The 13,316-nt window shown below is 43.9% G+C and overlaps 1 protein-coding gene across 12 annotated transcripts in view; it reads left to right on the top strand.

Annotated features, from left to right (window-relative positions):
* LOC121039607 (uncharacterized) overlaps nt 1-12,865 on the top strand; it is an 82,236-nt gene extending 69,371 nt beyond the window's left edge. For 11 of the 12 annotated variants that reach the window (XM_040489828.1, XM_040489818.1, XM_040489817.1 and 8 more), the window contains 2 exons: nt 11,745-11,829; nt 12,527-12,865. In XM_040489828.1, coding sequence (XP_040345762.1) covers nt 11,745-11,829; nt 12,527-12,693 — 252 coding nt within the window. In that variant the 3' untranslated portion in view covers nt 12,694-12,865. The remainder of the gene's footprint in view (nt 1-11,744; nt 11,830-12,526) is intronic. The other variant, XM_040489816.1, reaches the window with a different exon arrangement.
* Nucleotides 12,866-13,316: the final 451 nt, after the last annotated feature.

The following is a 13,316-nucleotide window of genomic DNA, read 5'->3' on the forward strand; positions in this document are numbered from 1 at the left end:
ATCCATTATTAAGTTTCTAAATATTTTCTGTGTTAATATTGTAAATGACCTCTTTTTCCACTGTAATTTTAAAGAAACCAATTAACCTTCTTCTCTGTCGGTTCCCTATTGTGCACAATGCTCTAATTACCAATTTTCACTATAGCCTTTACTACCCAGTTTTACTTGAGAATATCACTTTTCTTTCACTTAGGTGTGTGTTCATTGATTCGTCATGTTGACATGATGTCTCCTGATTTCCAGCTATAAAAGCAGGGAGGTGGGGGAGAGCATCAGACAACATTTCCTTCCCTTCCTTCCCATCATTCACTAGTTGTAGAATTTCACATTTCATCCTCTGTAACATTTGCAGTGGGTTCTACACCTGTCCTCACTCTGTGTTCTTCTATGGTTCTTCCATTACACCAGCTCACCGTTCACTCCAACACCTGTACCCTACACTGCATCCTTCTTGCCTTTGGCTGAACTCAGTCCTCCAGCACACTTTCCCAAGTGGAGCTTCTCACTGTAGCTATCCTTCTTGAGTCCTTTTGTGTTGAAAAATGCCCATTGCATTTATAATGGAAGGGCAAGTGTTTGAGTAAAAAACCGTATGGGCTCACATCTCCTCTTCTTGAGGACTTTGCTGGAATTGCTCACCATCTTCTAGTGTTGAAGGCTCCTTTGTACAGGTCTGGGCCTTCCTGATAATATTGGCAACTTGATTGTTTCACCTTACTATCCTGAATATTCTTTATATTAAAAATCCAGGAATTGTATGGAGATATTAATTTGTTATTGATTGTTCTGTGTCAGATTTTCTTAGGATACCACTTCAGTTTAGTAGACTGGAGTCTTATCAGCTGAAAATCCTTTTTAAAATCTTATCCTTAAAGTGTTCCCAATTGCTTCTCAGAGGCACTGATTATGTGAATGCCAACTCCCTTTTCTCTTCCATGTCTGTCATTTCTTCCTGCTCATCCACATGAACTCTGATGTATTTCCATAACATTTAACCCATGGTACTCCATCCTGTTCCATCGTCCTCTGCTCTTTTTCCAAAACTATGCTGTCTCTTCTGTGTGCCTCCATTCTATTGTGGTTTTATTTCCTTCTTTCACTTCCTACCTTCGTTCTATAAGCTCAGATTTCTTATCTTATCTCAAAATACCTTTTCTGAGTTAATGTGTCTCTGATATGTGTTCTATCCCTGTTTCGAAACAAGTAATTTCTTCGTCTTCTTTATTAAGTTATGGAGCTCACTAAGTCAGAATTTTTATCCATTTCATGGTGATATTTTCAGTTGGGGGTTACTATTTTAACATTTTTTTCTCCTGTTCCTTCCTCACTTAAAAAAATTTTTGGGGGGGCGCCTGGGTGGCTCAGTCGGTTGAGCATCCGACTTCAGCTCAGGTCATGATCTCACGGTTCGTGAGTTCGAGCCCCACATCGGGCTCTGTGCTGATGGCTCAGAGCCTGGAGCCTGCTTCGGATTCTGTGTCTCCCTCTCTCTCTGCCCCTCTGCCGCTCACACTCTGACTCTCTCTCTCAAAAATAAATAAACATTAAAAAAAATTTTTTTTGGGTAATATCTTTGGAAAGGTTAGGTTTGGTTTCTGTTTGATGGTGACTCATCTTTGTCCAGGTGAAATATTCTTGGACTATCTGTTTTTAAGAGGCTTTTGTAGAGAGTAGACAGAAGTGGGTTTCAGGGCACCGGGAATCCTCCCTATGACACAAGATTATAGAAATGAATACAATCTTTCAATGGCTAATCCACCAGGATGACATACCATGTGCCATCTTATAATCAGACTCATTACTGCTGCCTCATAACCAGACTGCTTCCTACAAATATAGACTCTCATGTGATTCCTTATTCAACATGTTCCTTCCTCCTTTTTGAAGTGTGGTGCCAGTCTGGGTTCAGAGAATCTCCCACTACCTGCTCACTCACCTGATCCCACTGTTTCAGGTAAAGGACTGTTGGTGTGTCTTTTAGGGTAAAGGCATGATTTACAGAACTGTGCTCTGACAGCATTTTCTGGGGCCTGCATGCACAGGTAGCCTTTCTTGTCTCCCTCTAATCTGGCCACATCATGAATTTGATGACAATTCATTATTATTTATACTATTTTGGAGTAATACATATCTACTAGTTTTTCAGATAATAAAATTTACATCTCTATTTCTTGTTTACTTTTTGTTTTGCTTTTGGGGAGTTCTTGAGAGAGGAAGGGGAGAATCACCATCTTTACTTTCCCACTTTAAAACCAGAAGTTTCAGGGTACCTGGGTGGCTCAGTTGGTTAAGTGTCCAGCTTCGGCTCAGGTCACAATCTCGCCGTTCAGAGTTTGAGTCCTGCGTTGAGCTCTGTGCGGACAGCTCAGAGCCTGGAGCCTGCTTCGGATTCTGTGTCTCCCTCTCTCTCTCTGCCCCTCCCCCACTTGTGGTGTTTCTCTCTCTCTTTCTCTCTCTCTCTCAATCTCTCTCAAAAATAAAAATTAAAAAAAAAAAACCACAGAAGTTTCTGATTGATAATAGTCCTTTACCTGGGCTTCCTGAATCCATCTTACATACTACCACTGAGTTATTTCTAAATTGCATATTTGACAATGTCATCTTGTTTAAAATCCTTCAATGTCTTCTCTTTACATATGGACAAATTCAACCATCCAAGGTTGATTCTATATATCCTACAATATTTTCTTTTTCCTGTACCTCAGCCAAAGGACTCATTTATGATTTCCCAAATTCACATTTAAATCTATGCTTGTAGGGGAGCCTGGGTGGCTCAGTCGGTTAAGCGTCCGACTTCGGCTCAGGTCATGATCTCACAGTCCGTGGGTTTGAGCCCCGCGTCGGGCTCTGTGCTGACAGCTCAGAGCCTGGAGCCTGTTTCAGATCCTGCGTCTCCCTCTTTCTCTGACCCTCCCCTGTTCATGCTCGCTCTCTCTCTGTCTCAAAAATAAATAAATGTTAAAAAAAAAAATTTTAATAAAAAAAAATAAATCTATGCTTGTAGATCTTTGCCCAGAATCTTGCTTTCTCCTGGATGAGCTTCACCACGGCGCCTGCCTCATAAATGTCAACTCACCTCTTAGGACATAGATCAAGGGTTAACTCCATAGCAAAAGGTTTGCCAATTTCTCCCTTCCACGCCCCTACCCCCACAACATAGAGCAACAACTGTCCTTTCCTGTGAGACCCTTTGGGCTTACTACACTTGACAGTCATGAACTGTGACAGAGTTCATCTGTTTAATCGAGCCCAAGGCCCCTCGTGTTCTGAGATTGTATTTTGTTCATTTTGTACCCTGGTTCTGGATAAGTAACTGGCAAACTGTAGGAGCAGAGGGACTGGTTTTCCTGATGAATGGTGCTGAGTCAAGCATACTGTGTCCTTGGAAATGGGGCCAGGAGAGAGGGAGAAATTGAGAATTGGTGAGGGCTGAGGGTGCTCACCTGACTGACTTCTGTCTCTCTATAATTCCTCTCACTTGATTGCTGTGATGCTCCTGTGAATCTGCCCAGAAATTCCAATTCAGTGCTCTCATTTTCAAGATGAGACACTAAGGCCCAGAGCTGAGAAGCTACATGCCCAGGGAGTGTCCCTGGAGCCATAACCCAGGTATTCTGGCTTGTGTTTCTCTTGGTTAATTCAAACTTGACCCATATGTGTGTGTGTGTGTGTGTGTGTGTGTGTGTGTGTGTGTGTGTATGTGTATGTGTGTGTATGTATCTGACTGACTTATTTCACTTAGCATAATATCCTCCAGTTCCATCCATGTTGTTGTAAATGGCCAGATTTCATTCTTTGTCATTACCAAGTAGTATTCCATTGTATATATAAACCACATCTTTTCTATCCATTCATTCATTGATGGACATTTGGGCTCTTTCCATGATTTGGCTATTGTTGAAAGTGCTGCTATAAACATTGGGGTACATGCGCCCCTATGAATCAGCACTCCTGTATCCTTTGGATAAATTCCTAGTAGTGCTGTTGGTGGGTCATAGGGTAGTTATATTTTTAATCTTTTGAGGAACCTCCCCACAGTTTTCCAGAGTGACTGCACCGGTTTGCATTCCCGCCAACAGTGCACGAGGGTTCCCGTTTCTGCACATCCTTGCTGATATCTGTTATTTCCTTAGTTGTTAATTTTAGCCACTCTGACCGGTGTGAGGTGGTATCTCAGTGTGGTTTTGATTTGCATTTCCCTGATGATGAGTGATGTTGAGCATCTTTTCATGTGTATGAGCATTTTCTTTTTAGGTTTACTTATTTTGAGAGAGAGACAGAGAGAGAGCAAGCATGAGTGGGGGAGGGGCAGAGAGGTTAGGAGAGACAACATTCCAAGCAGGCTCCACCCTATCAGTGCAGAGCCCGATGCAGAGCTCGAACCCACAAACTACAGGATGATAGACCTGAGCCAAAACCAAGAGCTGGAGGCGTAACCAACTGAGCCACCCAAGTACCGCAGTGAGCAGTTTTTAATAATATTCCCAAATGATTTTTGTAGTTTTCAACTCAAACTGTTTTTGTCCACTTATTTCCAGTGTACTCCTGTGGAGCACCTGCCCCACACTGGAACACACAGGAACACACCAAAGGCAGCAAAACTCTTCACTCTTCCCGGGTGGACAACTTTACTGACTTTACAGCTCATTCAATGGCTAAAGCTTTGGTCTAGTCGTGGTTTAATGCCTTGTTTCATTATCTGTCTCCCCTCAACATGTGTCTTTTCTTTTTTGCTTCTGCTATGTTTCACTATTTCCTTTTGATTTCCTCCCTTCTGCACAGAGATCTTACTTTTTCCACTTGTTTATCATCTTAGCCCTAACAAAGTCTGACAATTTCATAGAAGTTTGCTCCTCCTTCTTCTCATCTGCTCCATGTCTTCTAGTTCTCACAGCCTCAGTTTCCCCTCTTGCAATATGCTCTCTAAGGCAGCACCCTCCATCTCACCTCACGCCTCCTAAAGGAGGGCGCCTGCTCCGCTCTTGGTGGAGGCAAGTGTCTTCCCCGTGGCCTTCCTGAGAAGCAGTGACAGCGCTAAGTTCTCTGTTCCCTAAAACTTTTGCTGGTCAGTCTCCACTGGGGAAACCACATTCACAAATGCTAATAGGAGAACCTGTCGCTAGCCCTTGGGTGACTGCCAAGGGCTAGCTGCTCCTCTGGAAGTTGCCCACTCAACAGTTTCTCTGGTTCACTAGCGCAATGTGATCAGAATGAGGTCAGGCCATTAGGGGCACCTCCAGGAACAGGTGCTGGAGAATGAAGAAGAGGCTGAGGAAGCTGCCCTGCTGCCCACAGGAGGGAGAGGAGGTGAGTGAGTGCTTGGCAGAGAGCAGACTGGGGAGGATCTGGGAGAGGGCTGTGTGTTCACGACCAAGTTCCCTCATTATCAGGCAGAAGGTCCCATTAACCTTCCCACTCACACTTGATTCCCTTCCCGTGGGCACACGCACACCTCTCCCAAGTGCCTTAGGACCACCCATCTCAGAGCCAAGGCGGGGGGGACTTTGGGATGTCACCTACCCCAGTTCTGTGATTTTGCAGGTGAGGGATCGATGTGATGTGACTCATAAGTCAGAGGCAGAGCCAGGACTTGAACCTAGCATCCCAAATCTCAACGTACCACTTATTTTTCTGCATCATATTCCTAAGACACCCGGAGCTATTTCTGTGGAAGAATTTAGGCTCCATGAAGTGAATTTGCATGGCGGCTAGGAGCATAGGTTTGACTCAGACTTGAGTTGAGTTCCTGCTTGGCCACTGTGTGGCCCTGTTGCCTCATCTGTAGAACACAGTCATTGTGAGAACCTACCTCTAAGGGTTGTCTTAAGGATGAAATGCAGTGATCACGGAGAGCAGGTAGCATAACGCTTTGCTCTTGGCGAGGGCTTGATGCTTGTCACCGGTTACTGGGCCCATCTGGTGTTCATTTTCATATTTACGGCTCTGCCTCAGAAGACCAAAAGCCACCTATCTACATGTATAAGATGATATAGTTCATTTAAACTGACCTACGGGGCGCCTGGGTGGCGCAGTCGGTTGGGCGTCCGACTTCAGCCAGGTCGCGATCTCGCGGTCCGTGAGTTCGAGCCCCGCGTCAGGCTCTGGGCTGATGGCTCAGAGCCTGGAGCCTGTTTCCGATTCTGTGTCTCCCTCTCTCTCTGCCCCTCCCCCATTCATGCTCTGTCTCTCTCTGTCCCAAAAATAAATAAATGTTGAAAAAAAAATTAAAAAAAAAATAATAATAAACTGACCTAAAGTAAGATATCGGGGGCTTGAAGGCCACCTGCCTGGATTCTCCCTCGAAGCAGGAATGTACTGAGTGGTGGGCGGCGAGACCCCTGTCTGAGTGAATTAATTCCCCTGTGTGAAGTGTGAGGTTCAGAGGCCCAGAAGGGAAGGCTCAGGAGAGCCTGGGAAGCATCTGGAGAGAGGTGACCCATTAGCACAGGGAAAAGACATGAATTCCAAGTGTCTATGGTTTGGGAAAGGAGTTTCCTACTCCTACTGAGGCTAAAGTTATTGTCTGCCTGGTTCATCCAGAAGGATTAGATACTGAGGAGACAGAGTAAACAGACCCAGTCTGGAATTTTCAAGACTTCATGGTCTCCTAGGTGAAATATGGGGCAACAGGTAATAGGACATCCAGCTGGTTCATGATGGCAAGAAGATAGTTCTTTTTTTTTTTTTTTTTTCCTAGCTAGAGAGAGAAAGAGTTCATTCAGTGAGACCATCTTGTCAGAATGTTGTCAGTAAGCTCAGACCTCCGCAGGCCAGGGAGTGGGCTGAGAACACAGCAGCCAGTATTTTGTTTTCTCATCGTAGAAAAGAGAACAGAAGTGCTGACCTGGGGCCATCTGCTCTGATGCCTGCCCTTCTCGAGGGCGCCTTCCGGGAGAACAGACCTCGGGGCATTTGCTGCCCCAAGACTCAGGGAGAATTTTGCTAGAGTCACGTGATCTATCTATCTATCTATCTATCTTTCTCTCTCTTTCTCTGCCACACACACTCATCTCTCTCTCCCTCTCTGCCTGTCTCTCTCCCTCTCTCTCTTTCTGTCTCCTTCTATTCCCCTCCTTCCCTTCATTTCTACTTTCTTTCCTTAAAGATATCAATGACCTTTACTTTGGACAGTTTTTCTCCCATTTCCTACATCCTCCAGAGATTGCTCTCAGGGCTTATAAAGAGTGGTAGCCCAAATTCCTTGACCTAAAGTGGATTTTCTCTGGCTCTCACTAGTCAAATGGAAAACTTGATATAAACTAAATCAGCTCAATTTTGGACACTCAGAGAGTGGTGGACGCAGTCCGGGGGACACGGAAGCACTGGATGATCATGTTGTCATTAAAACACTCTCAGTTCCTTCACTGGACACACACTGGTTTCTGATGCCCAGAAGACATCTGGGCTGAAACCACAGCCTGTGCTTAATGCATGAGTTGAAATTCGTAATCAAGTCCTGGAACAAAAATCAAAGGTTTTCATGGAAGAGGTCACATGTAACAATTAACTACTGAAGCATCCATTTTTTAAAAACTTTTTTTTTAAATCTAGTTTTGAAAAATCTTGTTAGGTTGTTGGGTATTAAGGAAGCTGATCTTTAACACAGGAAGGGAGGAAAAAGAGAACAAGAAAGAAGAAAATGGGGGAAATAGGACAAAGTTTGCATTGTGGTGACCGGGAGGCATCTCCTGCAGGCTTGGCTGTGACACTGTCTTGACCTTCTAGGTTGACCATAGCTCCCCCACTGTGAAGCAAGTAGGTTGGGTGAAGTGATCTCTGAAGGCTCCAGTAATTGTGAGTCTATGCAATTCGATGAGAGGAGAAAATAAGAAATAGGTACCTCAGAATCAAAGGGGTTAAATCATAATTATTATAGATGTATGATTTTATGCTTGAGAATCCATTGAGAAATAATCACAAGAAGACCAATACAGTCCAACCGGGGGGCCAGTGACAAAATTATTGTCGATCATCAGTAGCATTTTCTATGCAAATAGTAGCCAATTATAAAATACAAAGAGAGAAGATTATAACTCAAATAGAAAGAAAAACCATAAAATATCTAGAGATAAAGTCACAAGAAATGTTCTGGATCTAGATGAAGACCTGTATTGAAGGTCTTAAAAAAGTTATGTTGAAGAAAGGCAAAAACTAGTAAGTTGAAACCTTGTTCTTAGAAAGACTCAATTATCCATTTTTTCTTAAATAAAACCTGTCATTTCAATGCAGTGTCAGTTAACAAAGCAATAAAATTATTTTTAACTTGAGTAAGTAGTTGAAAATTTATTTTGTAAGAGTGAATCATTGAGAGTGGCCGTGAATCTTGGCAAGAACTATAAGCGAGGACTTGACTCATTTTTTCTGTTTTTTAATGCCACATTAAAAAAAAAAAATTTATACAGTTGACCCTTGACCCCTGAAAAGAAGCAAATAATTTTTTTTCCTTTTAAGTTTTTATTTAAATTCCAGTTAACATACAATGTAATACTAGTTTCAGGTGTACAATAAAGTGACTCAGCACTTCCATAATCCCCAGTGCTCATCACAAAGGCGTCCCTAATCCCCATCACCTATTTCCCCACCCCCACCCACCTCCCCTCTGGTGACCATCTGTTTGCTCTCTGTAGTTAAGAGTCTGTTTCTTGGTTTGCCTCTCTTTTCACTTTGCTCATTTATTTTGTTTCTGAATTTCCACGAGTGAAATCATATGGTGTTTCTCTTTCTCTGACTGCCTCATTTTGCTTAGCATTATACTCTCTCGTTCCACCTACATCATCACAAATGGCGAGATTTCATTCTTTTCATGGATGGGTAATATTCCATCGTATGGAATGCTGGTTAACATAGTGCAGCACCTAACAGGAAGAGACACACAGGAGAGCAGACAAGTCCACCCCACGACCTGAGCCTTTCTGGGCACTTGATACCTGCCGAAGTTAGGATTTAGGTGCTCTGACTAGTATGCAAAATGCCCCATCTGTTCTCTCCAGGGTGTCCCGAGGTACTGTCACATCAGGGTAGGTCTGGTCATCGTCCGTACCTTCCCATCATATGTGGTTTGGTTTCTCTTCCATGCAAGCCTCCGTGTTCGAAGAGAACAGAGACATGAACTCAAATTCGTGCCTCTTCTCTGAGGCAGCACAGGACTAGAGAGTGGGGGCATCTCTGTGAGCTCGGGAAATTCCCATTTCTGAGTGGAGCACGAAAGAGTCTCCATGTCACTGCTGGGAACTCAGGTCTGTCACAGCTTTTCAGAACAGCTTCCACCTCTGCGCCAAAGAATCGAGGACAGACCTGACCAGGAATACAGACATAATTAGGTAAACACACAGACAAAACCTGTCTTTAAGAAAAACCAAACATGAACGAAGTAAAAAGTAATCATTCAAGAGTAGCCATGAATTCTGGCTACTATATAAGTGGGTACAGGGCAAAAAGGAAGCCAGAAACGGTTTTTGTAACACATGTGATAAAAGATGAATGACCTTAAATATTTATAGAGTTGTCTGAAATCAGTAAGAACAGATGAATGGGAAAATAGAAAACCAAGTGAAGTGTATAGACAGGTAACAAGAGACAAAAATAACATTGTTAAAAAATGCTCAACTTTTTCAGAAATAATTTTAACAAGATATACTAAAGCAAGCAGGAATAATAATAATAATTATTATTATTTTAAGTTTATTTATTTAGAGAGAGAGCACAAGCAGCAAGGGGCAGAGAGAATGGGAGAGAGAGAGAATTCCAAGCAGGATCTATGCAGTCAGCACAGAGCCTGACCTGGGGCTCGAACTCACCAACCATGAGATTATGACCTAGACAAAACCAAGAATCGGACGCTTAACTGACTGAGCCACCAGGTGCCCACAGACAGGAAGGTATTATTATTCACTAATGTGATTTCCAAAGATTGAAAACATTGATAACAACTAGTACCAATAAGAAGATCAAGAGTCCAAAGATATTTTTGCACATTGTCAGTAAGAGGATAAAGTAGTAACAACAGTTTCTGGAGTGGGCACCTGGGCAACACCTATGACACTTGAAATATGCAGGCAGTTGACTGTCCATGTGTAGTCATTTATATAAACGTTGAAAATCCTGTGAATTTCTAAAGATACATGTACAGTCCTCCAAATATGTGAAGCAAATGTATTTGAATAGACATGAAAGAATTTCCAGGATAATATTTACCATGGGGGGAAACCCACCTATATGAAGTATGATTCTATATTTTAAACGTAAAAATTAGTATTTACATCATTTTATTCACAAGGGAAAAGAATAAAAGTACTCTGAATTGTAAATAGCATTTATAATTGAAAGGTAGGGCTATGGGTTGTTTTTTTTTAACCTTCCAGTTTTTTACATTATTATTTGCAATTTTCCAAAGTGTATTTTTTTTAATGTCAGAAAAGTAACTGAAGTGAAAATAAAGAATAAAATTCAAATCCTAGGAATAATTTGGCATATTTCCCCCTATTTTTTAAAGTTTTTAAAAAATCTATTACTTATTTTAAGAGAGAGAGAGAGAGAGAGAGAGAACCAGTGGGGGAGGGGCAGAGAGAGAGGGGGACAGACCATCCCAAGCAGGCTCCATGCCGACAGCAGAGAGCCCAATGCAGGGCTTCGACCCACGAACTGTGAAATCATGACCTGAATCGAAGTCAGACGCCCAACTGACTGAGACACCCAGGCGCCCCTTTCCCCTGTTTCTTCCTTCAACATGGATTCTCCAGAAAGGTTATAGCCAATCTTCTGTAAGGAGCACTGGACCATCCCATCAGCTTGCCTCAATGAACTGTCTTACCTGTGAAGAACTCTCTTCATTCTTCTTTCCTAGCAGCTTGACTGCCGGCCCCTACCACTCACCTGCAGGGGCTATAGTTTCAGTGCTGCCTGGACCCCAGCGTCACTTCATGTGGTCAGATAGCAGTGCCTCTAAAAACAGAACCACCCGACGATCCAGGAATTACACTGCTGGGCATTAATCAAAAATAGAAAAACACTAATTCAAAGGGATACATGCACCCCTATGTTTATAGCAGCACTATTTACATTAGCCAAGATATGGAAGCAGCCCAAGTGTCCATCGAATGGATTTTTAAAGAAGATACGGGGAGTATATATACAATGGAATATTATTCAACCATAAAAAAGAATGAAACCTTGCCATTTGCAGTAACATGGGTGGAACTAGAGTCTGTTATGCTAAGTGAAATAAGTCAGAGAAAGACAAATACCATATGATCTCACTCATAATATAGAATTCAAGAAACAAAACAAACAAGCAAAGGGAAAAAAAGAGAGAGGCAAACCAAGAAAGAGACTCTTAACTCCAGAGAACAAACTGATGGTTACCAGAGAGGAAGTGGGTGGGGGATGGGGGGTATACGGGCTGGGGATTAAGGCTGCACTTGTGATGACCATTGGGTATGGTATGGAATTGCTGGATGAATATATTGTACACCAGAAAATAATCTAGCACACTGTATGTTAACTATACTGGAATTACAATAGAAAACTTAGCAAAAAAGAAAAAAGACAGCACTGCCTCAACCTACATGTGGAGAGAAACACGAGGCAAGCAGTGGGGGCTCAGGGACCAAGAAGGGCCAGAGCCGATGGAGGAGTGGGGCCTCGGCAGAGGGAGTTCATCTCGACGCCAACCCCTGGGCTGCCGTGACTTCCTCTGACACAGAACCTTGGGCTTCTGACCTTGTCCTCCTGGTTTTCACCATCAGGCCTTTGGGACCCTCAGCTCCGTCACCATGAGACTTCTCCAGGTGGTCCTCGCTGCTGTGTTTATCATTTTCCAGGTACTGCCCGGTAAATACCAAGCACGACGCCCGTTCTTATCGTCACTTTGTTGTTTCCCTTCCCTCAGTCAACCACAGTTGAAGAGTAAAGCATCAGGGAGCTACTCAGAGGCCATGTCTACACCCCAAAATAACTTTCTGCAAAGTTTAAGAATTCCTTCTGAGGGAATTCCAAACATCCTGTTAAAAGGGCTGGTTAGGTAGCTGTCTTCTCCTGCCTCCCCTTCCCTGTGGATGAACCGGATGATTGGAAACAGAATCCGCTGGCTCACCTGTTGGTATCACCTGGTGTGGAGACAGAGATCCTTCACACAGGCTCCGCCTGGGGACCGCTTGACCCTCGTGTCATGGTGGTGGCCTTGAGTTTCTTCTGAAGGGCGAGGCTTCCTTCAGATGGTTCCGTGAGGGTGGGGATGGGTGCGGGGTGGCAGGAGGTGGGGGGATCAGTGAGGAGCACCGGGTGGCACAGGTTACCCTCTGGTTAATGCCCAGTTGTCCCCACCTCAGGAAGAACCATCCATCCAGTGGTTGTCACCAACCATGATGTCTCATGGAAAAATGAGAGGGGAAGGCCTTGGAGCTGAACCACTCATTGTAGATGTCCAGCGGGGAAATCGAGGGCTTCCTCCCACCCCCCCAGGTCCCTGGCACGCCCCCCACCCCTGCCCCAGACCTGCGGCTTCATACAAACACCTTTTCGTTTCCAGCTGCCACCAGGGCGTTCAACTTTGAAAGACCCTGTTACCTGCGTGGTGGAATCTGCCTGAAGCAAGGGACCCCAGACTGTGAGCCTTTCCGAGGGCCTTGCCGGGCGTTCACCGTTTGCTGCAAAGTGAAGGGCTTATGGGGGCGGGCAGCAGCCGAGAAGCCCTGACCCCCGGGTCCGAAGCAGGGCGCCCCCGTCTGAATAAAAGCAAACAACGTTCAGGTCTAACTAATCAGTCATCTTATCTTTAGGATTGATTAAAGGAAATCGTTGTTTTTTGGGAAGGGGGTGTCAGGGAGAGGGAGACAATTTAAGAATAAAATTTTTATTATGCTTTACATTTTGCAAAGCCTTTTCTTTCTTTTTAAGTTCTATTTGTTTATTTTAAGGCAGAGAGAGAGGGTAGGAGAGGGGCAGAGAGAGAGGGAGAACATCGATCAGGCTCCCTGTTGCCAGCGCAGAGCCCGATGCGAGGCTCAAACTCTCACAAAGCTGTGAGATCACGACCTGAGTGGAAACCAAGAGTCGGGTGCTTAACCGACTGAGCCACTCAGGGGCCCCACACAGCCTCTTCATTCACAGAACATATGTCATCCTTAGAGTGTTTCAGTTTGTCAGCCCCACTTTGCTGATGTAGAAACCACACTCAGATGAGTTACATAACTGACCCGAGATGACACCATCAGTAAAAAGAACATAATCTAAGATTTTTCTTTTGGATGGTCTACAGTACTCTGTCTGCTTGGAAGGGAAGTTATGGTTTCCTTAACAATTGCAGGGAGGCTGGATGG

This window comes from Herpailurus yagouaroundi, unplaced genomic scaffold, assembly GCF_014898765.1.
Source record: "Herpailurus yagouaroundi ecotype Mexico unplaced genomic scaffold, PumYag 181, whole genome shotgun sequence".
NCBI classification, from domain to species: Eukaryota; Metazoa; Chordata; class Mammalia; order Carnivora; family Felidae; genus Herpailurus; species Herpailurus yagouaroundi.